General features: G+C 35.9%; 1 protein-coding gene across 5 annotated transcripts in view; it reads left to right on the plus strand.

The window, feature by feature from the left end:
• Nucleotides 1-27,174, plus strand: part of PRDM5 (PR/SET domain 5) — an 81,076-nt gene that overhangs the window by 42,804 nt on the left and 11,098 nt on the right. For 4 of the 5 annotated variants that reach the window (XM_015861929.1, XM_015861927.1, XM_015861931.2 and 1 more), the window contains exons 11-14: nucleotides 4,465-4,558; nucleotides 8,401-8,561; nucleotides 9,841-9,934; nucleotides 21,711-21,796. In XM_015861929.1, coding sequence (XP_015717415.1) covers nucleotides 4,465-4,558; nucleotides 8,401-8,561; nucleotides 9,841-9,934; nucleotides 21,711-21,796 — 435 coding nt within the window. Of the gene's footprint in view, nucleotides 1-2,912; nucleotides 3,005-4,464; nucleotides 4,559-8,400; nucleotides 8,562-9,840; nucleotides 9,935-21,710; nucleotides 21,797-27,174 lie in introns of all 5 variants that reach the window. The other variant, XM_015861928.1, reaches the window with a different exon arrangement.

Below are 27,174 nucleotides of genomic sequence, written 5' to 3' on the forward strand. Positions count from 1 at the left end.
ACACACACACACACACATATATATATATATGTATATATTTACTTTTGGAGCTATCAGAATCAAAATGAAATTTGGCTCTTGAAACGTATATTTTTAAATCTCTCTCAGAGGTGCAGAGGAGATCAGGTCTTTGCATTTCACAGGATTTTATTGGAAGATAGGCAGAGTGTTAGCTATGAGTGCATCTACTCTGTTCTGCAGAGCACTGAATTGTAAATCCTAACTTGGTACTCATTACAGCTTTGCAGGTGCAGATCTGAGAGGCAGGAACTGTTAGTCCCTTTGTGGTAGTGCTCTGGAGTACTGCTGCTGCACACAAGTACTACACTGCTCTGTGTAGGTGCTTGTGCAAGTTTGTTTTGTCACTTGCTTGAAGGTGTCAGCACTGAGAAATGTTACTTGGCGTGGATCTGGCTCAGATGTATTTTGAAAAAGCTCAGACTAAATGTCTGAGCAAAGAAAATGGGAAGAAAATGATTTATTTATTTGTTTATTTATTTATTTTTCTGGAAATAATAGTGAAAATAACGTTATAAAATAATAGCTGAAATTAGGAGATGGGAATTGTGTTACAGATAGTCATTTTTCATCCAGGTCAGGCTGAATGAAGGTATGTCTTCTATGCTATATAATCCAGGTTACTTTTGTATAGGACAATGGAAAGTTCTTACTCCATCTGCTCCTTTGCTATGTATAGTGGATGAATTCAGAGAATAAAATATGAGGATATGACAGTGAGCAGAAGTAGGTCACCAGACACAGGATTTTAAAGGGTTTACTGTTAATCCAGGGTTATTTGGTCTTGGGGAGCATAATGAATTGAAAGAATTGTACTACCTCATCTACTCTACTGGGAATGGTAGCCTTGGGCTGAGTTTAAACTTTTGCAGATACTATTATAGAAAAGGCTGCCATGAGATATTCTGTGAGAGCCCATCCTTAGTTACTTTGATCATACAACTGTCCAAAAAGTGCACATGGCCACTTAGTTTTGTATAGTTTCTTATAATATGTGTCAATGCCTGCACCATTTCCAAGTCAGCCTAATACAGCAACTTCAATTTCTATACCTATCAAAATACTGTAATCACTGGTGTCCAAGAGAAAACAAGGAAATGAAAATAGAGTAATAATTTCTGTTTTAAAGTATTTAAGTGAAATTCATAAATTATGTTTTCTTTCTCCATAATGAATATTTAAGTAGAGGGAAGCGTGAAAATTAATGTTGGTTCTTTTTGGCTTTGTAATGTTGTTCATGCTCCTGCTGGTATTTTAACAGTGGAAAGATTTATTCAACAATTTGGACCTGCTTTAGAGGAGGCACAAAGCACAAACTGATGTTTTTGCTGTGCTTTAGTTTCCTTTCCCCAGCTTAATGGAAAGGTCTGATAGTAGCACGATATAACGGTATTTTCATGGTGTAGATATAATCTTACTCATCACACTATGATTATAAAGAGTTGCAGTACTGCATCTGAACATTTAATTCATTTCAAGACTCAGATTTATGGTAAAAGCTTTAGACATTTTTGATAACTGTGTGAAGTTCATTTTTGGTTGTAGAACATCAAGTTACTGAAAATATGTGCAGTCTTGGCAATATGTACTGCTTATATTCCACTCTGAATCATCATCATAGTATCATAGACTTGTGCAGGTTGGAAGGGACCTTAGAGATCATTGAGTCCAACCCCTGGGATTCGAGCCCCCTGTGTAGCAGAGCGGCACTTCTACCACTTGCACCACAGGAGATTCGAGCCCAGGCATCCAGTGTTGCAACGTGGTATTCCTACCACTGCGCCACCTGGGCACACAAATCAGGTCATAGAATGAGAGTTCAACTCAGATTGTTTAGTATGACCACCTTCCTTTTTGAATTCTGATGCTGCAGACTTTAGTATCTGATACTTCATCTTTGGGCGGAAGACTGTTCTAGAATGCTTCTTGCATGTGAGCAGTCTATTTTGGGATATTCAAATCCAGATCAATCTACTGCATTTTACAAGCTGCTGGTGGGGCCCTTTTCTGAAAATAATATCACAGATATAATTAAGTGTAGTGTAATCTATTGCTTTGTATTGCTATGTACGTATTAAATACGTAGCTTAAATGCAAGCTAATCCGTGTGCACTGTGTACCTGCTTCCCAGATATACACATATCCTGTTATATAGAAAATTGTATATATATTTAGTATATGTTGTCTCTTCAAGCAGCTTTTAGTAATTTTTTTAGCTGTATTTAGAGATCTAATGTAAGCCTGACAAATGTACTGAGCCCACCTTGGAGTGTGGAGTTTCTGTAGTTGATCAAAAACTTGCATAACTGAAAGGCAAATGAATAGGCTTGGCAGCTGTGGTGCTGTGCATCTCAAAATGTGTTTGCCTTGAACATAGGATGATAGAATATCATGAGTTGGGAGGGACCCCTGCAGGGGTCACTGAGACTAATTTCTGGCTCTTAAATTTTTCCCTCCATACTCCTAATGGAAGCCATCCTTTTTCTGGAACCTGTTAGTAGGACAAAGGTGGACAGTTTTAGAATTAATATGCTTGTTTGAAGGTACACCTTTCATGGCTTTCTGTGATACACCAAGCTTGTTTCTGGACTAGTCACAAGGAGAGTAAATGAGCCGGGATATCTTTTTACACTTGCCTGTGTGTATGACTAGTTAAATATTTGCAGTGAAGTTCAGAAATATGGATGAATTCTTGTATTTTGATCAAAAGACTAGAACTGGCAAGAGAATGCTAAGAAGAAATTATATACAAATGACTGTGCTCTTCAGAACTATCACTCAAGTGTTGAATGTTCTAAAATAGGGCATTTTTAAAGTAAATGACATGAACTTTGCGCTCGTGAAAGGTGCCAGATTGACAGCCCTAGAGACTGAACCCTTCTATTTATCCACAGAACAGGTACAGCACAGACATCAGCACTGCGAGCTTCCCCACAGTGTCTCGTCAATATGTCTCAACCCTGTTCTGGAGGAACCACCTGTTGAGGTGAGAAGGTAGTTCAGTCTCTTCATGTCCTGTCAATCCTTGGTCTCACTGCTGAGGCTGCCAATCAGGGTGTCAACTAATGTAGATTGTGATGTAAGCCTCAAAGAGCGGGACTGAAACATTCAACATATTTTATATAATGTATAATATATTCCACACATTTGACAGTGCTTCACTTGCTTTTTTAAGTGGCATTGACTGGACTCAAGTAATTCATTTTAAGTCCAAAACCTCTGTATAACATTGCAAGTACTCTAATGTTTTGCTACTGCTGTTTATGTGAGAGAACGTTTGTGTTAAAATCAGTCTGAGTTTGAGGCCAGGAGTCTACATCTAAATATTTGTGCTGGGTCCTCATAGTTGTTTTTTTCTCCTTATTATGGGGGATATCTCTGTGTGTCTTATGGTATTATGAATTTTTCTGCCATAAGCAGTAGTACGTATTTACTAGACCTGTATTTACCCTTAACCTACAAAACTAATCTGTTTAATTTAATGCATATTATAAAACACCGTCCATCCCCATTTTTCCTTGGCACTATAGTTGCCCCTTAAGGTCCTTTTTAGCTAAAACAATGTTCAGAGACCGATGCTTTAAAAACACTATTCCCTTAATGAAAATTGTAGGAAATTTGTGTAGGAAATGTGTAGATAACAGCTTGTGCAGATGAATTTACTATCAGAATTTACTATGGGGATAGCACCAGGGAAATGAGGAGTGGAAAAGGAAAATTTACAACACTAGGTTGAACTTGGATGTTGCCCAAGCTCTAGAAAAGAAATGTGTTCCAGCAACCCTGCTGTTTGTGAAATTCATCCAAACTTAGCCTTTTATTTTATTTACGTCTCTGTAGGCTATTTCTACTTATCTCTTTTTGAAGTCTATTGATGCTGTTTCTCAGCTATGGTATATTTTTACTACAGCAAACAAAAATCTCAACTCTGATGCTTCTGTATGCTTTTTATTTTTATTTAAAAATGTGAAGCTTAAATAAAGGTATGCAAGAGTAGTCACATGATTTAAGAAATTTTCTTTGCTAAACTTTAGACTGTCTTGAGATAGATCAGTTTTACTGCTAAGTGAAAAAAATGCAGGGTTTTTTGTACATGTATTTTTGTATGTTTTTTGATGCTACTAAGTACTTAAGGGTCATATTAGTTCTGATAAAGAAATGAAACTGAACTTGAAGTTTTCCTCCTGGTTATTCTTTATTTTTATTTTTATTTACATACAATACTTCTGAAGATCAGAGTGGTACATTAATTCTGAGGCAGCTTTATTGGCTTTTAGGATTCAGAATAATGGCACAATGATTGTTTTAATTCTCTGCCCCCTGATATTTCAAATTGTTAATATATCCCCTCCTGAATTCAGTTTGAAAAATTAAGTATAATTACTGTAATGACAGCTAATTGATTTTCATAAACCTTTCCTCTGACATGTTGTCTTTCATCTGCAGACCCATTCTGAAGAGAGACCGTTCCAGTGTGAGGAATGCAAAGCTTTGTTCCGAACCCCGTTTTCTCTGCAAAGGCATCTACTAATTCATAACAGTAAGTGATAAGTCACAAAGGAGAAAAAGCATCTTCTGTTCTCTTGTCTGACTGAGAAATAGACCTCTAGTACCTTGCTTCAATGTACAACTTGCTATATTAAATGAGACCTAAAATTCAACTCTAATCACTAGGAATTAGAAAATTCAGAGCAAATTCAAACCTTGCTTTAATGCACTTAAATGTCAATACAAATACACTGTAGAAAATTGACCATGGTTTGAGATCTGATTGTAAGATTTTTCAGCTTTAAATGTGGTAGTATTACCTTCATTTTAAGAAATGGAAATTGGGAACAAAGACAAAGAGGTGGCTTACTTAGCTTTTGTAGGTAATCCATTTCAGAGCTTGAAACTGAAACTGTCCTGTGCCAGTCCCGACTTCACTGTATGCTGTTTCCTGCCAGAAGTGTAGAACTGGCAGCTCAGAAAAATTCTGTGGCCATTTTCCATTATGACTTACGTGTTCATGGCATTTTGTACTGTGTGCAGATATATTTTTTGTGGAATTTTATCAATATTTGCAGATCTCTAAATGACCATTCAACCATGTTAGTGTTAGCAATTGAAATTAAAATAAATATTACTGATCTAAAATCTTGGTAGCGTAGAAGATAGTTCTTTGATTTGAGGAATATTTACATTGGCTGAATTTAAAAAAAATGAACTTTTGATTCAGTAGAATGTTATTTCTGGGAGAAGAATTAATAGACTGGAGTGTTTGGTTTGTTCTTTTACAATAATCTTTCAAATCTTCTGCAGTGTTGCAAAGCACTGCATTGTGAAAAACTGTTATTCAATGTAAAATGTTAAAAATACTGGAGGGAAAAAGTTTATTTAAAAAAAAAAAACAACAATGGAAATTGGTAATATATATTCAAACATACTATGCATTGATAAATAAATCCACCTAATGTTTGTGAAATATCCAAAAGCAACATTTCACAGTATCTAGAATTGTAGATACTGATGGAAGTTTCTCTAAAACCATAAAAACATAATTATTTTTTTCCAAGTGTATGAGTACTCAGAAAATTTGAGGGCTTTTTGGGTCGTGATTTGTGTCAAGTTTAGCTGTTCCTGAACCACCACTTTTTAAGCAAATGTAAATACTTAAGCTTATGAACTAGTCAGTCTTCCTTGGCACAAAGCAGCCTTGTTGGCAGACAAGTAAAATTTCAAGATGGCATTCTTCTGCCATCTTAGATAAAGCTTAATAGTATTCTGTATATTTATTAAGCACTGGATTCCATTTCTTCTTATTTTGGAAATGAAAACAAGTGAGTAAAAGTGGACTATCTTAACAAATAGTTCTTAATGTAGCATAATATAAAGCAAAACTTCTCTGGTCACACCGCATCTCTCGTGTGCAGTCCTTTTATAAAAATGTGTTGGCAGACCAATAGCAAAGTGGAAGTCATTGCAAGGATGAACTGAAGAATAAACTGCTCAGTTCAAGGCTGTGATTAAAACAAGATGCTCTGTTGCTGTCTAAAAACCTGTGTTTCAGGCAAAGAAACAGTAGAATGCTTCTCCTCATTACATAACTCTAATATTAGCAAGTAGTGTTGCCATGATAATGTGTCAACCATTTTTGAAATAACTCAGATTTATAGGCATTGTCCAGCTTTATTGGATGATGGCACCTCTCAGTTCTGAATCATAGAATCACCAAGGTTGGAAAATACCTTTAAGATTACCCACTTCAACTGTCCACCAATCACCAGCATTTCCCATTCAGTCATGTCCCTCAGTACAACATTGAAATGTTTCTTGAACACCTCCAGGGACACTGACTCTACCACCTACCTGGGTAGCTCATTCCAGCACCTAACCGCTCTTTCAGGGAATAAATTTTTTTTAAACCTCCAACCTGAACCTCTCCTGGTGCAACTTGAGGCCATTCCCTCTAGTCCTATCGCTAGTTACAAGGGAGAAGAGTCTGACCCTCACCTAACCACAACCTCCCTTCAGGTAATTGTAGAGAGCAATAAGGTCTCCCCTGAGTTTCATTTTCTCTAGACTAAGTAATCCCATTTCCCTCAGCTGTTCCTTAAACGACTTATGCTCCAGATGCCTCAGCAGCTTCTCTGAACATGCTCCAGGGCCTCGGTGTCTTTCCTGTAGTGATGGTCCCTAAGCTGAACACAGTACTTAAGGTGCGGCTTCGGTACAGCTGAGTACAGGGGAATGATCACTTCTTTGGTCCTGCTGGCAGCTCTATTTCTGATACCATCGACCTTGGCCACCTGGGCACACTGCTGTCTCTTGTTCACCAGAATGTCAACCAACACCCCCAGGTCTGTTTCCTCTATGTAGTCTTCTATCTACTCTGCCTCATGCCTGTAGGGCATGCTGCTAGTGCACAGTCAGCTGACTGTCCATCAGTACACCATGGTCCTTTTCCATCAGGCAGCTGTCTCTTGTCCTGCCCAAGCCTGTAGGGTTGCCTGTAGTTGTCGTGACCAAAAGACAGAACCTGGCACGTGGCCCTATTGAAACTCATACAGTTTACTTTGGTCCATGGATCCAGTCTACCTAGGTGCCTCCGTTAATGCCTTTCTACCCTTTGACAGATAAGACATAGTTTCCTTTTATGGAAATTACTTGGATATTTTCTTTTGTCAAAGCAATAAAAAATGTCATGTTATTTAGTAAAAATAGTAATGACTTCACTTTGTTCTCAAAGTAGTCTTATGTTTCCAAGACAAGAGCTGAAGAGATTCACTAGAAGCTTAGAAGTGTTAATCCTCCATAGCAGCATCTATAAATTGTATCCCTGATGTCCTTAAAAAATATTCTGGATTGCTAGACTGCAAATATCTTAGGGCGAGACAACTTATTATAGTATCTTTTAGCATATTCTTGTGTCATTGAAGACAAAAAAGCTTTTGTTACCAAGGTGAAAAGGAATAAGTGTTTTGATAGCTGGGGAGAAGAGGGCAATTTTGGCTGATTTATAGTGGAGAGAAACAGTTTATCTAGGCTTTGGAATGTCTGTGGGTATTCGGTGCACTGCTGTGTTGGTAAGACTTACTTATAGGTATTACATCTGTAAACTGTAATAAATAATGTTTTTGAATGCCTCAACATGCAGAATCAAATGGCTTTAATATGCAGCATGCTGATATAAATTTACATTAATTTTAGACTAGGACTGGGGTTATTTTAGGATTTGTTGATCCATATCAAGAAAATAACTCACCTCTCTCCATATATCATTGCTACTGGAAAAATTAGCTAATGCATATGCAAGTCTGTGCCTTAATTGGATGAGGAGGCGGCAACTCAAAGCTCTGCCTTGAAAAGTAAGAAGTGAGCAGTTGTCCTGAGGTTATGGTGGTCTTTTTTTTGTGTTGTTTTTGTATTAGAGTTGCTGTCTGGAAAGTTTTTTTGGGATATAGAAACTCAATTTCCAGTTTAGACTGTGACTCTGGTTATAACCCTAAGCACCACAGATTTCTGAAGGTGTGCCACATTGTAGATCATTTAATCGGTTAACTGATACAGTAAAGTTTCATTGTGATGATTCCTCTGCATGATCATAGATCTTGTTTGTTTTCTGAAAAGCTGTATACAGATTTTCACATTATAGTGCTTCTTCCTTTCTCTGAGATATTTGATTTAATTCAAAAAGTAGTATTAACTGTTCCTGTCATAATCTTTATAGTTTGAGCTGTAACATGGTTATAACACTTCATATTTTTCATTTTTTGTGTGAGTTGAGATTATCTTTCTGTTCTCAGGATCTAGCTCTTCAATTCTGTTAATTTTATGAAATGATAGGCATTAATGTACTTAACACACAAAGCTAATATGTTTAAACCTGATTTTCTTTGTAAGGTGAGAGGACATTCAAGTGTGATCACTGCGATGCTACTTTCAAAAGAAAGGACACCTTAAATGTTCATATTCAAGTTGTACATGATGGACATAAAAAATATAAGTGTGATCTCTGTGACAAGGCTTTTGTGACACCGTCGGTCCTGAAAAGTCACAAAAAAGTGAGTAAAATCAATTATTTTGTATTTATTCCTTGTACGTCCTTAAGTGTAATGGAGTAACTGGTACAGTATTTTCAGTGCATGATTAAGGCAAATACAGTGCATTATCCCACCAATCTGTTTTCAGAATTGAGGGTAAAATGTCTTGACATGCCTCTCCAACTTTACCGTATGCTATAGATGTGGGAACTAGTGCTTATCTTTGTATAAATCTTCCTTCAACTGCAGCAATAACATATACCATGTGAGAGAATCATTTTATAACGTAATAAAGAACTTTATATACATATTTTTTTATGGAATTGATACATATTCTTTCTATGAAAAGGTCATTGAAAACCCTCTGTAAAGCTGTCATGACTGTGAGGAGAAATTATTCAATAGTCTGATAAGTCTTCAATTTAGAATTGGGAAGTATTTTGTAAAAAAAAAAAAATGAGAATCCTTGCATATAACTTACTTAAATGTGGTCTTGCTTTTGACCACAGAAAGTGGATGGTAGAATTTGAAATAATTCATTTTATAAAAGGCAGTTTAGCCTTAAAAGGTTGATTTGAAAAGATGAAATCAGCTTATGATTCAGATTTAGTGACAATCACAATGTCTTTCTTATGATTAACTCTATAAATACAATCTGATTCTAGCATTTAATGCAAACTAGGCAAGATCCAATATGCAATCTGTATTGACTGTAATCAAGGAGTTCTTGCACTTTGGAGCATTGCTGTCTGTCATACTTCAGATGAACTGATGTCTGCGATTCATTTGTATGAAAGCATCAAAAATCGTTCACACAAATCTCTGTAGAGACTTTTTAAAGCTCCTGTTCAAGTTACCAGTGGAAAAGAACTACCACATTTAATAATTAAGTAAAATTCAGGGAAGTTACAAGTTTTAAAGTCCCATTTCAGTTAATTTTATTAGTTATTTTTACTTATTATTATTAGTTTATTATTTATTAGTTTCCTATTATAATGATGGAAATATATAAAGGGGAGTTGGAAATCTGTTATAACTATTAAGGAAATTTTAAACTTATGAGCTATAAAAGCATTTTTTAATATATTAATAATGAGATTAGTAATAATTAGAAAATTAATAAGAAAATTGAAAGAATGCTTTGATTCCTTAAAACCTCTGTCTGATGTGATGGAATGACATGAATAATGGTTGTTGAAGAGAATAGTTGTCAATGTGAAATATAGTTAAACTGTTCCATATTTTTATATTCGAAGACAATGCTATAATTTTCATTCTCATCTTTTCTCTCTTCGTGTAGACTCACACAGGTGAAAAAGAAAAAATTTGCCCCTATTGTGGACAGAAATTTGCAAGCAATGGAACACTGAGAGTTCATATTAGAAGCCATACAGGTAAAGTGATATTTATTGTAAGGAACTGAAAAAAAAAATCTGAGTACTAAGGTATCTGTAAGTTTGTCTAGAAATACTTAGTTCATTTAGAAACAGAAATTTACAGGTAGGAGTAACAGCCTGTTTTTCAGATGTTTTATCTCCATAATGTGTAAAATGAGGTACTATTTTTAACTGTGATTATATATGAATATATATACACACATATATATCTATTTATATGAATATTCAGTGTGAATTCATTCATTTCTATGACTTCTGAGGTGTTTTGAAACTCTGAACTCATGTTATTGTACCTTCTGACTTTATTACAACCTGCATGTTAACTAAATTAGAATGATCTACTTTTAGAACACCTTAGTTCCAAATTTATTTTCAGTTGCAAAATCTGAATCTTTCTGCTGTTTTATTAGTATTTTTAAGTCTGAGTTATGTAACTTGTTTTATGTTGTCACTCAGATTGTGCTGCTGTTTACTAATATGCTTCTGTAAACACACTGAAAATAAATCAGTCATGTCATTTAGATAGGTTTCACTTTCTGTGCTTAGGTTTTTCATATTTCATGTAATTGGTGGGCAAATGAAAGGGGTTGCTTTGTGATAATTTGTTTCCAACATAAAATTGTGTGTATTTGCTTTTGAGAACCAAAGCATCAATTAACAAGTAGTCTTTCTTTGACATTACATTTACTTCACATAAGCATATTTGGTTTGCAGGAAGATGACAGAATTGGTGTTTCTAATAACTGAGCTTCATGTGATTTTTTTGCATAAATATTAATCACTTCAGTGTATCAGGACCACCTGTTGGGATTACAGGTCTTTAGTAGTTTGATGTATTTTATGATTTTGGATTTGACTACCACTAACAAATTTTGTGACCCTGTAGTCAGTTTAAAAGACTAATCTTATATTTAATCATTACCTCTTCATCTTTGCTAAATTTCACGCTTGGAACATTTTTCACTCATGACAATGTTATAAAACATACTTATGAGCCTATATATAAGTGTTCTGCTCAGGTGGCTAATATATATTGTAATCATAGACATGAAAGACTCTGCAAGTCAAAGCTGTTAAGGCAGAACCACTATGCAATAGTTCTCTCTTCTGCTTCCTCGTGCTTGTTCTTTCTACGACTGAATCTCCAAACCTCTTTTAAAGTCCTGTCCTGAAAGACACAGTGCATGCTGTGTCTTTCTCTTCTATCTTCTATCCTATAAGCTGTAGTTTGTTCTTATTTTTTGTTACTTCCTCAAGATGCACAGAAGAGGATGGGGGAAAATGAAACCATGAAAGCACAGAATGCCGTTCATGGAGCATATGATATGAGAACTGAGAAATTTCTTGGGTACTGTTCAATCAGAAGGACCAGCTGCTTACTCACTTGGGCTGTACATTGAAGAACCATGTTTTCAGGAGTGAAAGGAACAAATGTGTTAGCACTGGTGGTCACTTAGCCCATTGGTCTGGATTTCTAGGACCATGACTGCCTCAATTTCAATTGTCTGCTATTTTTTTTTAATTAATATTATTATTAATTTAGGATTACTTTGTTACTTTATTTATGGATATTTCTTGGCACCTTGTGAGGAAAATATTAGCTTTTAATTTTCTTGTTTTTACATACTAAACTTCCATGGAAATTAGAATTTATATATATATATTTTGTTTTATTTTCTTTCTTCCTTTATTTGTCCTATTCTGAAACCTTAGGTTTGGTTTCTGTGTACTGTGCATGTTACACATCAGTTTGCACTGTAGAGAGGCTCTAATTTTTCAAGCCAATATTGCAGATAGATCTTGGGAAAGGGTTTTATAGATGTCCAAGTGAAAATGCTTTTCACACATGTTCTCCTACCAGTTGAATTTAATGTTTCATTGTTCTCAAGCAGATTTTGCCAAAATTAGGAGTTATGCAAAGGTGAGTTTTATGAAACCACACACCAGAGAACACCAGTCTTGGGGATACAGGCTTGCAACATTTTTAGCTGCTATTATACCAGAAGCTGTAAACAATGACATTTTAAACTTACTTGAAGTAGAAAGGCACTGAGGTTTTTTTATTATCTTTGTGGATTAAATACAGTGAGAGACAGCTCACTGCAGAAAAGATAACTTTCAGGTCCCCTATTTAAAATACTGTTAGTATTTAGTCAGGGAAGAGGTGGTCTGTGAGCACCTAGGCAATACCAGTGTTCATAAATCCATGGGTCCCAATGGGGTGCATTCACGGATGCTGAGGGAGCTGGCAGAGGTGATTGCTGAACCGCTCTCTATCATCTCTGAGAGGTCTTGGAGAATGAGGGAGGTGCCTGAAGGCTGGGGGATCACCAATGTCACTCCAGTCTTTAAAAAGGGCAAGAAGGAATATCCAGATAATTACAGGCCAGTCAGCCTCACCTCTGTCCCTGGAAAGGTGATAGAACAGCTTGTGCTGGATGCCATCTCCAGACAATTGGAAGAAAAGGAGGTTATCAGGAGTACTCAGAATGAGTTCAACAAGGGGAGGTCATGCTCAACCAACCTGGTAGTCTTCTATGATATAGTCACTGGCTAGGTGGATGGGGGGAGAGCAGTGGAAGTAGTCTACCTTTATTTCAGCAAGGCATTTGATGCTGTCTTCCATGACATCCTTATAACAAAGCTGAGGAAGTGTGGGATAGATGAGTGGATAGTGGGGTGGGTTGAGAACTGGCTGACTGGCAGAGCTCAGAGGGTCATCATTGTTGTTGCAGAGTCTGGTTGGAAGCCTGTAACTAGTGGTGTTTCCCAGGGGTTGGTGCTTGGTTTGGTCTAGTTCAACGTCTTCATCAGTGACCTTGACGAGGGGATAGTGGCTACCCTCAGCAAGTTTGCAGATGATACGAAGTTGGGAGGACTGGCTGACTCACCTGCCATTCAGCAAGACCTGGACAGGCTGGAGAGCTGGGCAGTAAGAAACCAGATGAGGTTTAACAAAAGCAAGTGTAGAGTCTTGCACCTAGGGAGGAATGATTGCATGCACCAGTACAGGCTGGGGGATGACCTGCTGGAGAGGAGCTCTGCAGAGAGGGACCTGGGTGTCCTGGTGGACAACAGGTTGGCCATGAGCCAGCAGTGTGCCCTCGTGGCCAAAAAGGCCAATGGCATACTGGGGTGCATTAAAAAGAGCATGGCTAGCAGGTAGAGGGAGGTGATCCTCCCCCTCTGCTCTCCCCTGGTAAGGCCTCATTTGGAGTATTGTGTCCAGTTCTGGACTCCCCAGTGCAAAAAAAGGGTCTCTTGGAAAGAGTCCAGGGGAGGGCCACAAAGATGGTGAAGGACCTGGACATCTCCCCTGTGAAGAAAAGCTAAGTGAACTGGGTCTGTTTAGCCTTGAGAAAAGAAGACTGAGAGGGGACCTGATCCAGGTCTATAAATATCTGAGGTGTGGGGGACAAAGGGGCGAGGCCAGGCTCTTTTCAGCAGTGTGTGGATACAGGACAAGGGGAAATGTCCAGAAACTGGAGCATAGGAAGTTCTGCGTGAACGTGCTCAAGAACATTATGGTGAGGGTGACGGAGCACTGGAACAGGCTGCCCAGGGGCATTGTGGAGTCTCCTTCTCTGGAGATATTCAAAACTTGCCTGGATTGGGTGCCTACCTGTGCGACCTGGTGTGGGGAACCTGCTTTGGCAGGGGGGTTGGACTCGATCACTGGCAGTCCCTTCCAATCCCTACGATTTGGTGATAGTTGGTAAAGGAAATTAATATTATCTGGAAACAGTACAAAGAAAGTACTCATTTGAAGGCTTTTATCAATAAAGTTCACAGTATTCTGAAAATCCTTGACAACTTGTCAGGCTTTTTCTGATATGTCTTCAATTCACCAGAGAAGTATTACAAGCTTGTTACATTCAGTGGTGTATCTGGTTTTGAAATGTCGCTGTGTTGAGTACTTCATGTTCTTGGTATCTGCTAAATTTTTTGGTTTTAAATTAATCAGTTTGCAACTGTGGACTCCTTTTTTTTCAGTCAGACTTCAAAGTATCGTATTTTGTTCTGAATTAGGAATGAAACAGTCAGCCACTGTCCATTTGTAAGAGATTATTTGTCTTTGTGAATAAGCCTTCAGCTGGGGATAAGTTCTCAGTGCAGCTGAGCAGTACATCATAAATGTAAAGACTGCAAAGAGCTTCACGTCTTAGAGATTAGTTTTGAGGTCCTAGTGCAGATATCTGTATTATCGCATTTGCTGTGCATGTGGTCAGCTAGACTTTATTAGCTACTTTATATAAGAGGCTTTGTTCTGTGTTTACCAAATAAACCTAGGCAGAAGTCTTTTTAAAAGAGCTGTGTATCATGTTTTGTTTTATTTTATTTTTGTAGCGCTGCTCAAGCCAAGATTCTCGGGAATCCTGCTCATTCTGCTTTGGACTTGTACTTTTGTCATATTTAATAATCTATGTACAAAAAGACAAGCTTTTTATTCAATACACAGCACGTGTTCTTAAATACTGTTACTCATAGATGGATGCATGCTTCTTCAATAAGCAATTTTCTTCCCTCTTTTATCTTGGAATAAGACTCTGTAAATGAGCCCTAACAGTACTTGGCCTTTTGCAGAAACTGAGATGGTCTGGGGTGAGTGAACATGTCTGCATGTGCATGTGTAGAGGGAAGTGGTTGATGTTTGCATCTGAACCTAGCATTTTGCTCTGTAATTCATCATCTGGGTTTCTAGCTTTGGAATGACAGAGACAGCTCTCTGTAGGTCAGCTGAAACACTATAGCACGTTCTCCCTCTGCTGTATCCTGTTGGTTTATGGCTTCTTAGGGTCAGAGGGAGATAGGGTTAATTCAGCAAAAGAATCCTCTGACTGTGATGTAAATTCTTTGGCTTGTTCGTAAGTTGGAGAAAAAATTCAATGGACTACTCCTTGAACTAGAAGGCTATGGGCTGGGAGGTTAATTACGTGCTTAAAGTTTCAAGCAGCTTTCAGTGCTAAAAGTTACTGGCTGTGGTTTGTGCAGTTTTGCAGTTGCCTTACACGTAGGTATTAAGATCTGTTAATTGCTGTCTTACATGTGTGTCTCTGTGTGCATGTGTATGTACTTGTGTGTGTGTCTGTGCTGTTTGTATACATGCATTTTTATCTGCCTGATACCAGTACTGATTCTTGCCTCATTAGTTATATCCTAATCGCTTCCGTCTTTGGGATGTAGTACGTCAAGTTGAGGAACAACAAAAGTTGTGGTGAAGTAGCTAATATTTGAAGGTTCATTTATTTTCTATCAAAGATAACAACTGAGTCTATTTAAATTGTAACTGTTTTTTCCATTATATATTTTTCCTATTTCATTACATAGGGACTCGTGAGGGATAACTGATGATCATACATGTATTTCAGAAAATGTTTGAGTATCATCGAGCCCATTGAAACGTTCTATCATAATTGTCACTTATACCTTCAGGTTCTTATTTGTTCTTGGGATATCTCTTGCTTTGCATTTACAGCTTGATACAATAGTCCTAATTTTACCCTTGTAGTCATGCTTCTGCAATTTGATTAACTAGGCATGTGATTATATTTCAAATCATGTTTAATGATACAACTGCATAAACCTCTAGGTCCAAATTTTACACTCGTGTCAGAATTCCTGAGTAACCAAACCAAATGTAAATTATAGAATTAAAATAAACATGTTTGCTTATTAACAGTAATTCAGCCATCTCTGAAAACAAGAGACTTCAAAATACTTGAGGAAAATAGAGTCCAAGCACACAGTGACTACTGCTTGCTATTGCATAAAGTGTGTCTCCAAAATTTTAATAGATAAACAAGCAACTAATTTATTATACATAAGAAAAGATGTACAGCTAAGATCATCATTATAGCAAACTGTCAGGCAAATTGTCATTAAGTTATATATGATTTCTCACATGAAATAATAAAAGGATAGAAGAGGATTGAAGGAACTTTTTCTCATATCTGAGTCAAGTGTTTGAAAAAATACATCTGTATCCAGTCAGCAAACAGTTTGCAAACGTCTGCAAATAGGTTGTTTCTATTCAGTAACTTATAGATGATCTCTCTTTTATCTACTGAATTTAATAAGAAGCTTGCAGAAGGCCTCAAAGGTGAGGATTCTGCATTTCTAAGCCTTTCAGTTTATACATCATTGTCGTATTTATCTTCAGACAACAGTTAAATCTTTAAAAGTACCTGTGAAGTTTCATGCAGATGTCAGCTTATTCTTGTCTTCATGAACGAAGAAATGTTCTAATAAAAGATAGATTATTTGAATGGTAGTGACATCTTTAGATCAAATGAATTATACCACCTGATATACTTGAAAAGATTTCGTTGACCTGAAGTCATAGATGTTAATGCTCCATTCACAGTGAAACCAAATTGCTTACATCTGCTGACAGATGCAAATAATCAGACTGCTTTATTATTTAAAGTAATGGCATAGGGGTTTTTTTTGTGATTAAGAATCCTTATACCATTAAGAGTGGTAAGAGTGTAAGTAATTAATATTGGTAGTTCATGTCTCATTCCCTCTCTGCAGGTAACATAGGTATATTTAGGAGCAAGAATAATAACCTTATATTTGATAAATTTTAACGATTTATTTAGTTACAAACAGCTAATACCACAATTATATACTAATAATGATAAGCTAGATAGGACAAATATTTAGCTGTAGTTAGGCCTATAGTCAAGTTTGAATTCTCTGAGTAAATCCTGAACTTCATACCAAACAAGCTTTCTCAGCTGTGAAAGTATTGCTGCTCTGCCTCAAAGAAAAAAAGTACTTCCAAGAAAGAGTATGAAAAAACAAATATGTTAAAGCAATCTGGTTTTATTTTAGAAGAGCATTAAATTTGTGTATGGTTGTTTCTTTTTTCCTTATTAAATGTGGCATTGCTAGTGACTGGAAAATGTATTTGATTGAATCACATAAAAGAAATTCTAATTTTCCCTTGTGCCTACAAAATACACAAGTACTGGAGCTTGGTTAGAAAGCATTCAGAAGTACATAGATTTAATGTTATTAATCATTAGAGAAGAAAAACTATTACAGATATATTTGACTTCTTGTCTCTAGAGTCTGCAAAGTTTGCATGTTTGTTAAATGTGAAGAAATTTCTCTTATCATCCCATACCCGAGTACTGTTTTTCTGCTTCTCTCAAGGAATAATAGCAGCCTGCAAGGAACTATTCAGACCAAAGAATCCTGTCCCTTTCTTTATCTGACTGAGTGTAGAATTACAGGTGTTTTGGTGTTTCTGGGTCTTGTCTCAGCTGATGTCTGCAAGTATTTTATCTTTCAGATCATGAAGTTATTTAGTTCTTGGCATGTGAAAGCTACTCCTGTGTGGGTACTTTTGTACTTCTCTAGTGCTTATTTTGAATGTTAAGTTTAATGGCTGAAAATCAAGCAGCCCAGAATTTTGTATTAGCCAGATCACTGTTTGCATTGACTAGTCCAGGTTAACTGTGAGGCTTGTAAATAGCAGCTAGCTGCTGCAGTTGGCCCTGCTGCTTGGTTACTTGGTTATTTTCCATTCCTACAGCTCGTGGTTAGAACTGTAAAAATTCCTTAAGAGAGCTTAAGCATTAAAAGACCGACCGTAACATTTAAGACTATTCAACACTTTCAAAAATACTTTTCTATATCTAGAAAACAGCCACCTCTACACAAAGAGGAGATTTATTATTTAGAGGAAGTGTTTATCTTATCAAAAGCCATTTGACATGCCATACAGCACGAAGGTGATTTAATTTACTGAATATTTTCTTGAAGTGTAAGTATTTAATATCCACTCAATAACAATTTTTCTGGCATTTTCTATTTTAACTTTTGTCAAAGTCACTTTGTTTCTCGAGTTCATATTTAGCTTAATCTTAGTTCTTAATGACATTAATTTCATTTGAAAGAAATTAACTTCTGTGCATTTTAGGTTTGTATCTCCATGTGTATAAAGTGCAATAACTGAACCTTTGTATGGTTAAGGACACAACCTTCCCTATTTATTTGATGGAAATTTCATATACAGAGAAACGGCAGCTAAGGGTAGATATGTGAAGTTGTCAAGTGCTTTGTATGAACAGATAATTTTCTTAAGCATATGTCACAGATTATAATTTTGTTGTATCTGTTAACCTTTTGCCCATCCTTACTTGCTGTTGAATGCTGTCATCACTACAGATTATCTCTGACTAAAAAAGCCCTTTTACAGTTCTCTGTCTGGGCTGCCCTGTTGGTCACCTGGTATGAGGTGTTGCATGTGTGATCCAGATGGCCCCTTTGCCTCCAAATTCTTCCCCAAGTGAACTGTTTTTTTCTACAAAAGTTGGGTGATGGTGGATTCTCCCTTTTCCCCCTCTCACCTACCCTAGTCTTAAGTTAGGTGTTTAATTGGGATTATATTTTAGCCTGGAATACTGACATTTTAAAATGATAAATGCAGATTTTTATTTTTATAAATCTTTTAGCCCTTACAATTCAACATCTGAAAAGGAACAATGTTTAGAAGATAAAAAAAAATAACAACTTGATAGATTGATTCCAAAACACAATGTAATAGCTCATGGAATGTGTACTTTTGCATGCTGTTGACCATCATTTTTATGCCTTGCTCTCTCTCATTTTTTTTTTTAATTTTTTTTTTGTCTTCAGGCTTTTTTTTTATAGTTTTCAGATTAGGCCTGTTTCTCTGTTAAATGTTTGTCAGTTACTACAGCCCTGTTTCATGTGATATAAATGTGTTCATCACCTCTATGGTGTGATCTATCTTAGTTGAGGTCATTGTTCCTGCCTGGTTTATAATTTCCAGTTTGGAAATAGCAGCATATTGGACTCATTTGATCTATTATGTCTTCAAGTCTTTATTAAATGTATTGCTTCGGCCTCTTAAATTCGTGTTTGGTTTTGTTTCTTAATTGCTTCACTTGCTGAGGTATCTGAGTTTGGAAAATAAGTTTTCAACTAATTCAAAGTATTGCCTCATAGCACCTTTGATTGCAAGCATCTCATAGAAAACTGCCTCAAGGTGAACTGGAATGGAAGATCCTGCTCTTTAACTTCTTATGCCATATTGAAGTTCAGTAGATATTATGATTCCAAGATAGAGATGTACACGCTTCAGGGGAAAAAAATAAATTAAAAATAGCAATTCTATCATGGCATATTTTCAAATCAAAATCCCATATGGTTTTCCATTGTGGAATTGTTTTTCATAATCCATGTATTAGGGTTAAATTTATTTTTATTATGTTAAAAGCTTTGTTTTTATTCATACAAAATCTGGAAGTAGAATGTCTAGACTTTGAATTATATTAAATCCACAGCAGTGTATGTAAGGATTATTTATTTGGGGTTATTTGTACAGAAGTGCCCTTAATGTGTTGAGCCATTTGTTCTTGGGTAGCAGGAATGTGACAGTCAGCTGTAACTTGACTGTAGTCAAAGCATTTATTACTTCCATCTTACTTGAATGCTTTGCTATTTTGATATAAGTTGTTTGCAGTTATTGTTACATTTACAACATTACTTCCAGGCATGTTGACTGAACAAGCTGTATTTAATATGCCTAGTGGATTTTGATACTGTAATATAATAGAAAACCTGTTTAAATGCAGATCATATTCTCAATTGCAGTTTAATGGCAGAGTTGTGATCAACAGCGTAGAAGGTGGACCTTCTTCACGTATTTTCCAAATGTGAACTTTCAAGATTAGTTCATGGTAATATACTCAAAAGTTGAAGATTTTTTTCTGCATTTTATCAATATATTTAATAACTAAAATTTAAAACAAAACCCAAACCAAATTCTCACTTGGTGAAATAACACTCCTTTTGAAAACCTACTTTCGTATCCAGAATAGGGCCACAAAAATGATTCAAAGGATGGAACACCTCTCCTAGGAGGACAGGCTGACAGAGCTGGAGCTTTTCAGCCTGGAGAGGAGAAGGTCCAGGGGAGACCTGCGAGTGGCCTTTTAGTAGTTAAAAGGGAGCTTTAAGAAGGAATGGGACAGACTCTTTAGCAGGGCCTGTTGTGATAATACAAGGGGAATGGTTTCCAACTGAAATGGGAGATTTAGACTGAATATAAGGAAGATGTTTTTTACAGTAAGGATAGTGAGGCACTGGAACAGGTTGCCCAGAGGAAAATTTGACTGTTGCATGCACTGATTTATCTTAAGTGACCCAGCTTTCATCTTGTAAAATCCCAAAAACTATGAGGTAAAACATAAGTTATACATATAAAAGGTGCAAGTACACAAAGGAAACAGTTGATTATGCTGTAAGTACAGAAGCACGTATGTATATATATTGGATGTTGAACTTACAGGCTACAAACTGTAATTTAAATGAAGTAAAATAAGAGCAACAGTAAATTTGTTTGGGATTATCTTTTAAGTTATTCTAACAATTATTAATGACACAAATGTGTAAGAAGTTATTTGTGTAATTTAGAAAAACAGTGTCACCAAATGTCAAGTCAGAGCTCATAGTCTTTTTTATGTGGTAAACCTAATTTCTTGAACAGTAGAGGTTTTTGAAAACTTACAGTACGTAATAGCTGCTTGAAGTTGGTCTTTTTCAGGTGTAACAAGTTGATATGAAGTCATGCTGGTGCCCTCTACTGGCATCTCCTGAAAGCTCTTAAGGCCTTACTAAATCAGATATGATCTCCATGGTTAGTTTCTGAAGGATGCTGATTATTGAGTTAGAGACGAGCTCAAAACCATCTCTTGAATGTAAAATGGTTTCTATTTAAAGCAGCTTGGGGACAGACAGAGTGAGAGAAGAGAGGTACAACTCCTACCTGTGAGTCCTCATGTACTTAACAAATCACTAAAAGCTTTAACTTCTACATCCAAAAGCTCTAGAACATAAAAATGTCTGCTGAATTAAATATTGGAACACTGACAACTGTTGGACAGTTTGAAAGACAGAGGCATGGATTAAAGTCAAGGGTCATGAGAAAGAGTCATATTTCAAACTACTCAATGATGTAATTTTGCTTACGGACAGAGTATAAAGAGAAAAAATATTTCTGTTTCACAATTGTCTCACTACAAAGATTTGCTGCTGTCATTGAGAGTTGTCTGAACAGTAACAGAAGAGAAAGTAACAAAATTATACAAAAGAGATTTTGTGTCCCCTTAAATAATCATTTAATCTCAACTGTCCTCAAATCTCTGCATACCCTGAGGCTATATGGAGTTTTTTAATACACTGTTGACTATCGATCAGCTTTACTATGTTTACAACTGGGTCTTCTGAAGAGCTGTTTCTGTAAGGTATCTTACAAACTGCAAGGGAGATGCAAAGAACGTTCTGCTTCTGTTTCAGTTACGTATATCAGCAGGAATAATTGCAAAACTTTCATGGAAAAATAGTAACTAGTTTATGGGATAGTTTAGGTGTAGCATTAAAAAAGATTATATTTCATATTTAGATTAGATTCTACCATCCAAAAAGTGACCTTTTGTGTTGTGTGGTTTGGCTGAAGGCAATAGAGTTTTTTTGGATGTTTTATTGGTTTGTTTGTTTGTTTCTCTCTGCATAATAAGACAAAACTAAGCAATGAAGAGTAATATTTTGAACCAGTCATGCATCTAGCCTAGGTGGACCTTAATTTATAATTTCACAGATACTTATCTTTCTTTTTGTTTGAGTTGTGAAAACAAGGTCAGAAAAAGAAGTGCCTCAGTTTGTCAAATAACTGTGGTACAAGGCCTTCGTGTACTGAGGCCATACTTGTGGATTCTGATGCTCTCCTTATTTTCAGGTGAGCGTCCTTACCAGTGTCCTTACTGTGACAAAGCTTTCAGCAAGAATGATGGACTAAAGATGCATATTCGCACCCACACAAGGGTAAGTGTAGCTTATTTGCTTTGGTGGCTATTTGAGAATTATTTATAATCACATGTGGAGAAAAGTAAATATCTCCTGTTTACACAGAAGTAAGGCTATACTGACCAAGGTATTTCATGCTTACCCAAATGAGAAGCTTTAAATCATTAACTGTTAAATTCTGTCTCCCTTAGTGGCCTTCTGTTTTTCCCGAGTTAATTGTCTTCGGTTTAAGTAATACCAGTATGATTTACTTTTTTCAACTGTTGAATCAATTTAATAATTGCAATGAAATCTCTTCTACTTTTACTGTCTCATATTATTATTTCTTCATAAGGAGAAGTTTTATTACCATATTATGTGAGTGTGGATGGGAGGAGCAGTAAATAAAACTTCTGTGTCATAATAAAAGCTTAATTTTTTCCTGATTTCTAAATTAGTTTGAGTAAAGAGAGAAAACTAACACCCCAAAAAACAACCCCAAACCAACAAACAAAAAACCAAACCACCTCAAAACCACCAGCATCCTATGCAGAAAAATAGAGGAAAAATAAAAGACTAAGAATAGGCCTTTAAAGCTTGTAATGGTGCATTTCTCTTGAATGTAATATTTTGCAACAGGTGATATTTTCTTTCTTCAAAATCATGCGAGTGAAGCTAAAGAGCTTTAAAAACATTTTCTTTACTGCTTCAAACTTTGAAATAAGCTGAAGAGTGTTTATTTTTTACGGAACTGCAAATCCTGCAGTCTTAGAAAACGAAGTGTTTGAATGGAGGAAAGTTGTGCAGTTTCGTCTTGATAATTCTATATTTTTCTGATTGTTGTATATGCATCTAACTGTTTCAAAAGTTATTTCAAGTGGTGCTGAATGGAGCCCAGAATAGAGTTGCTCTTCAGCTGAGTGTACTTTTGTAGGTTGTTTCTTGCCCTTAGCTATTCTTTGAAATGTAATTATACACATTAGTAGGGAATTTGCTCTTTTATTACTGGCTTTTAGTTAGTTACTACTATCTCTTTTTACATAATTTATTGCTTACATGTATTTCCATATGTTGTTACATTTTGCAGAAAAATTAAAAATTAAAGCCTTTGAAATTTACCACCTGGTTCCAAAATGCTCCCATCAAATGGAACCAAAAGGAAAACTGATAACTTAAATTGATGTGAGAACAGGAGGGAAAAGAAAATAATTTAAACTACTTATCAATGATGGAAGAAAAATTTGACCAATGCTTATTATTTGGGTAATAGGAAAGGGAAGAGTTAGAAAACAACTTTTAAAGATTGGAGATATTTTCCTAATGTGTGTAAATGTTATAATCAGAGAAATAGAAGTGTTATTTCACTAAGAGGGTTATAAAATCAGATTTTAAATGTATTGAACAATATGCTGTTACAGTATCCTTACAGAAGGAAAGAATGAGTGATTTTGTACAGCTCAGTTCATGCCAAATATGATTTGAGTATTTCCATATACTAAGCCTGTAGTGATCATATATGTATGATACAGTTTATATTTCAGTTTTTTTTCATTCTTTTCTTATGTACAAGTGTGCTAAGCAGATGACTGGAAATCTTTACACTAGGTGATTAAAAGTATGCAGGCAAAACCAAAAAATGAATCCCAAAGGGTCACGTTGTGCTTCTTTTTGCTGTCATGTTGTTCATGTATTACTCTTTTTATGAAGCTTCACAGAGAAGCTCATATACATATAATTAGCATTTTAAATTAATTTATCCAAATCAGGTATACATTAGCTGCAATAGAAGAGATGGTAATTCTCCAGCATTCTTGCCCATTATCCCTTCACTCTAGTTTTGTGGGTGTGATCAAGACTTAGAGAGATTAAGATGGTTTCTTTTACAAGGCTGGTATCTTTACAAATTTGTATTTAATAAATATAAGTCAGATTGCTAGTTTTGAGCATCTCAGATCCTTAACCAAACAGACTGAAGTGAAAATTCTGAGCTCCTCATGCAAGTCCTTTTTGAAGCCAGTACACTCAATCATGTTGTAGCCTCTCAGGTGCTTGGAGTGTTTGTGAAGGTGTTCTTCATTATGGAACTCAGAGGCTGCGTCTATGGTAGCAAGTAGTGTTTTGTAGTAGCAGCTGTGTGAAGTAAAACAATTGGACCTGAGGACCTCGTTTATATTGTATGTGTTTCAAGGATCTTGCTGAGGCTTTTGTGTAGTCTTGTCCTTCAATGCAGCAACAAACCCTGGTATGCGCCTTCTGGTTTAATTATTTTCCAAAAGTCTTGTCTTTTGATCAGAAAAATTGTGAAGTAGCTCAAATGTAATATTATGACATTTAACAATTTAAATTTACATATGTTTTACCAGTGGGATAAAATGCCAAACCTGATCCTGTGAATAAGGGAAGGCTGCTGGAAAATTCATTTTAGAAAGTTAAGGTCTGACAGCTGCTAAACTTGGTACAACCTGGGTGGCCACAGGTGTCAGCTCAAACTCTAGAGTAAGCAGGGAGGGTAAGCCAAATTTCCTACCGACGAAATAAGAAAATAGTAACCATCTAATTTTAAAATTTCACCAGAGTGCTGATTTGCTTCTTTAAAAGCAGACAGACATGCCTGATTTGTTTGTTTTCTTCTTAAGAAGTATAACAGCCTAAGAAAACGTAAATGAGGAACTCAGTGAATTTCTTAATAAAGCAAATTTATAAACTATATCCTGTATTGAAAAGATACGCATCCATTCTTTGCTGTACAGTAAAGTTTAGCTTTTCCCTAAGGCTCTATTCAGTACAAGGCACAATCTTACGTAGTTTAAATTTAAACAGGGAGAAAATACTGTTAATGTTGGGAAATTTAATAGTTGATAGGTGCACAGAATTACTGTTGTGTCAAATAGATATTTTCAGTACTTTTGAAAATGTAGATTTATTACATTGTTTCAGTTAAATGCATGGCATTGATGGAAAACAGGTAGTATAGAAGTCATTCCCAAATGCTTTTTCATCATTTGGCTAGAATATTTCACATTTATACTTTTAATGTGTAACAGATAGATCTGACATCTGTAGTTTGCCTAATAATCTGGTTTCTGATGGTTGAAAGGCTTCTGGCTTTAATCCTCATTGTACGTTTCTGAGCTAATAGTTGAAAAATAGAGAAATTTTAATGTATTCTTAGCTACATTTCCTTTTTTTTTTTTTTATTCATAGGCTCCTACTGTTTAAAAATATATAAATATACTATTATATATAAATATACTATTAAAAATGTATAAATGCTGAACTATGTTTTAAAAAGTTCAGGGATGTAAGAAATGAACAAATAGGTGATAAGCATATTTTTTGTAATTTTGCCACTAACTTTTCCGCACGTGAAATACATGGCCAGCTTTTTCACACATACACAGACATTAAATGGAACTGGACTGTAGATTGCAATTGATGTTGTGTATTTCTGGATGCACGGATCATAGTATATCCTAAGCTGAAAGTAATCTACAAAGGTTGATCATCAAATCCAATTCCTGGCTCAGTAATTCCATGTAATTTTAAAGTCAGCCCTTGAATTCCTAAATTCCATGATTAATTTTCAGCGGTGGCCGAGAAAATTAGTCTCACAGAGGCTTGAATGAATCTATCTGTGTAGGCTGCAGTCAGATGCATGTATTCAGTGTAAAGTTACACTTTAGAAGTTAATCACTCACTGGATTGTCCTTCTTAAAAATGTCCCTTCTTAAAAATGGGACTTCACCTGACCACCATGACCTTTCAGATATCATCAAGAGTGCCTTGGTGATTATGTCAACCAGCTCCCTCAGGACTCCAGAGTGCATATCATCAGGACCCCTAGACATATAGATGTTCAAGTTCCTCAGGTGATCGTGAGCCTGATATTTGCCTACAGAGGGAGGGTATATTTCTCTATATTTTCCCCATTGGTGTCACATGAGTGAGTTCCAAACATCTGTGCCTGAGGGTAATGACTTTGATGGTGCTGCGTTTTTCTTTGCATATGATATCTCTGTTTGTATACAGAATACAGGAGGATTGAATTTCAGTGCAACCATATTTTCACACATGACAAAAGAAAAAAAAAAAAAGAAAAAAAAAAAAAGAAAAAAAATAACATTGACAAAATATATTTTTCCAGGTATAGGGAGAACATATCCTTGGTAATGATATCGTTATTCTTCCAAGAGCAGATCAGCATCTGTTTGGTTCTTATCATGGCTGGTCAAGGAATCCCCTCTTCCTCTAAATCTTAGGGCAGAAATGGCTTCAGCAGTTTAAAAAACTGAAAGAAAAAAAAGAAAGAAAAAAAATATTAGAAAAAAGGAGTAAAACTTCACAATTAATGGTAAATGGGCAGAACTACTGTGGAAAGAAAGGGAAAGAAAGATGGTAATGGTAAAGTCCAACTACGTGCAAATAGTACAGTTTTTGGAGAAATACAGCTTTTTACTTCCGACAGGCTTTTAAATGTAGCTGTGTGCTTTTATGTTTATTTCAGCTGTCTTTAGAAGATAGCAGAATTTTTTCAAAAACCCAAAAACTGAAGTAATAGAGAACTTTCCTAACAAAAAATTTTGTTTTAATTTGCCAGGAGCATTTCACTATTGTTACAACAGGAAGATTTCTGTGCCTGCTGTAGCTATTGGAAATATTTTTAGAAGGTTTTTACTTTTCAGTGGAGGAAGTGTGTATTTCTAAAGTGATTTATTAACTGTCTAACTTTCTCTTGTTTATTGAGCTTTAATCATTATAAGATTCAAAGGCCTACTACTTCTGGAGGGTTATAAATTCTCATCAGCCTTTGTCTTTCTGTGTCAACATTTTTCCAGTAATTTAATGCAAGTCTGATAGTTTAAGTGGACCTTTGTTTGTGGGAGATCTGCTTGCTATGACTTCCAAACTCCCTCCAATTACAAAGAGAGCATCTTGTTAGTTCTTTCACATTTTTCACACTTACATACAAAACTGGACTCCATTAACTTGCACCATCTGTGATCTGAAGTGACTTAGCCTCTCTTCTCAACAGGGGTTGTGTTGCTAGTGGTGATGACCTAGAAGAAAGTGTCACTGATGTTTTTTTCCTGACATTAATCAGCTTAATGGTTTGTTTTAAGGGCTGAAGTGTAACTACATAAGCCACCCTTGTTTCAGTAGACACTTTGCTGTCTTTCATGCTGCACTATCTCTCAATTTCCTACCCTTTAGTGAAGATGAAAGGTGATCTTTTAAAAAGAATTGAGTGTTACATTACATGTCACCACTTCATTGATATTGAAACTACCCATCACTCTCTATATAGAAAAAACTGTATATTGACACTGGAATTTGCTGAGGCTTAACAGTCTGTTAACACAGCTGCTGTCTAACAGGTCTTCTTATAGAGAGCTACCCACTTGGCCTAGCTCCCTCAG

The sequence above is a fragment of the Coturnix japonica genome, chromosome 4, assembly GCF_001577835.2.
Source record: "Coturnix japonica isolate 7356 chromosome 4, Coturnix japonica 2.1, whole genome shotgun sequence".
Lineage (NCBI taxonomy): Eukaryota > Metazoa > Chordata > Aves > Galliformes > Phasianidae > Coturnix > Coturnix japonica.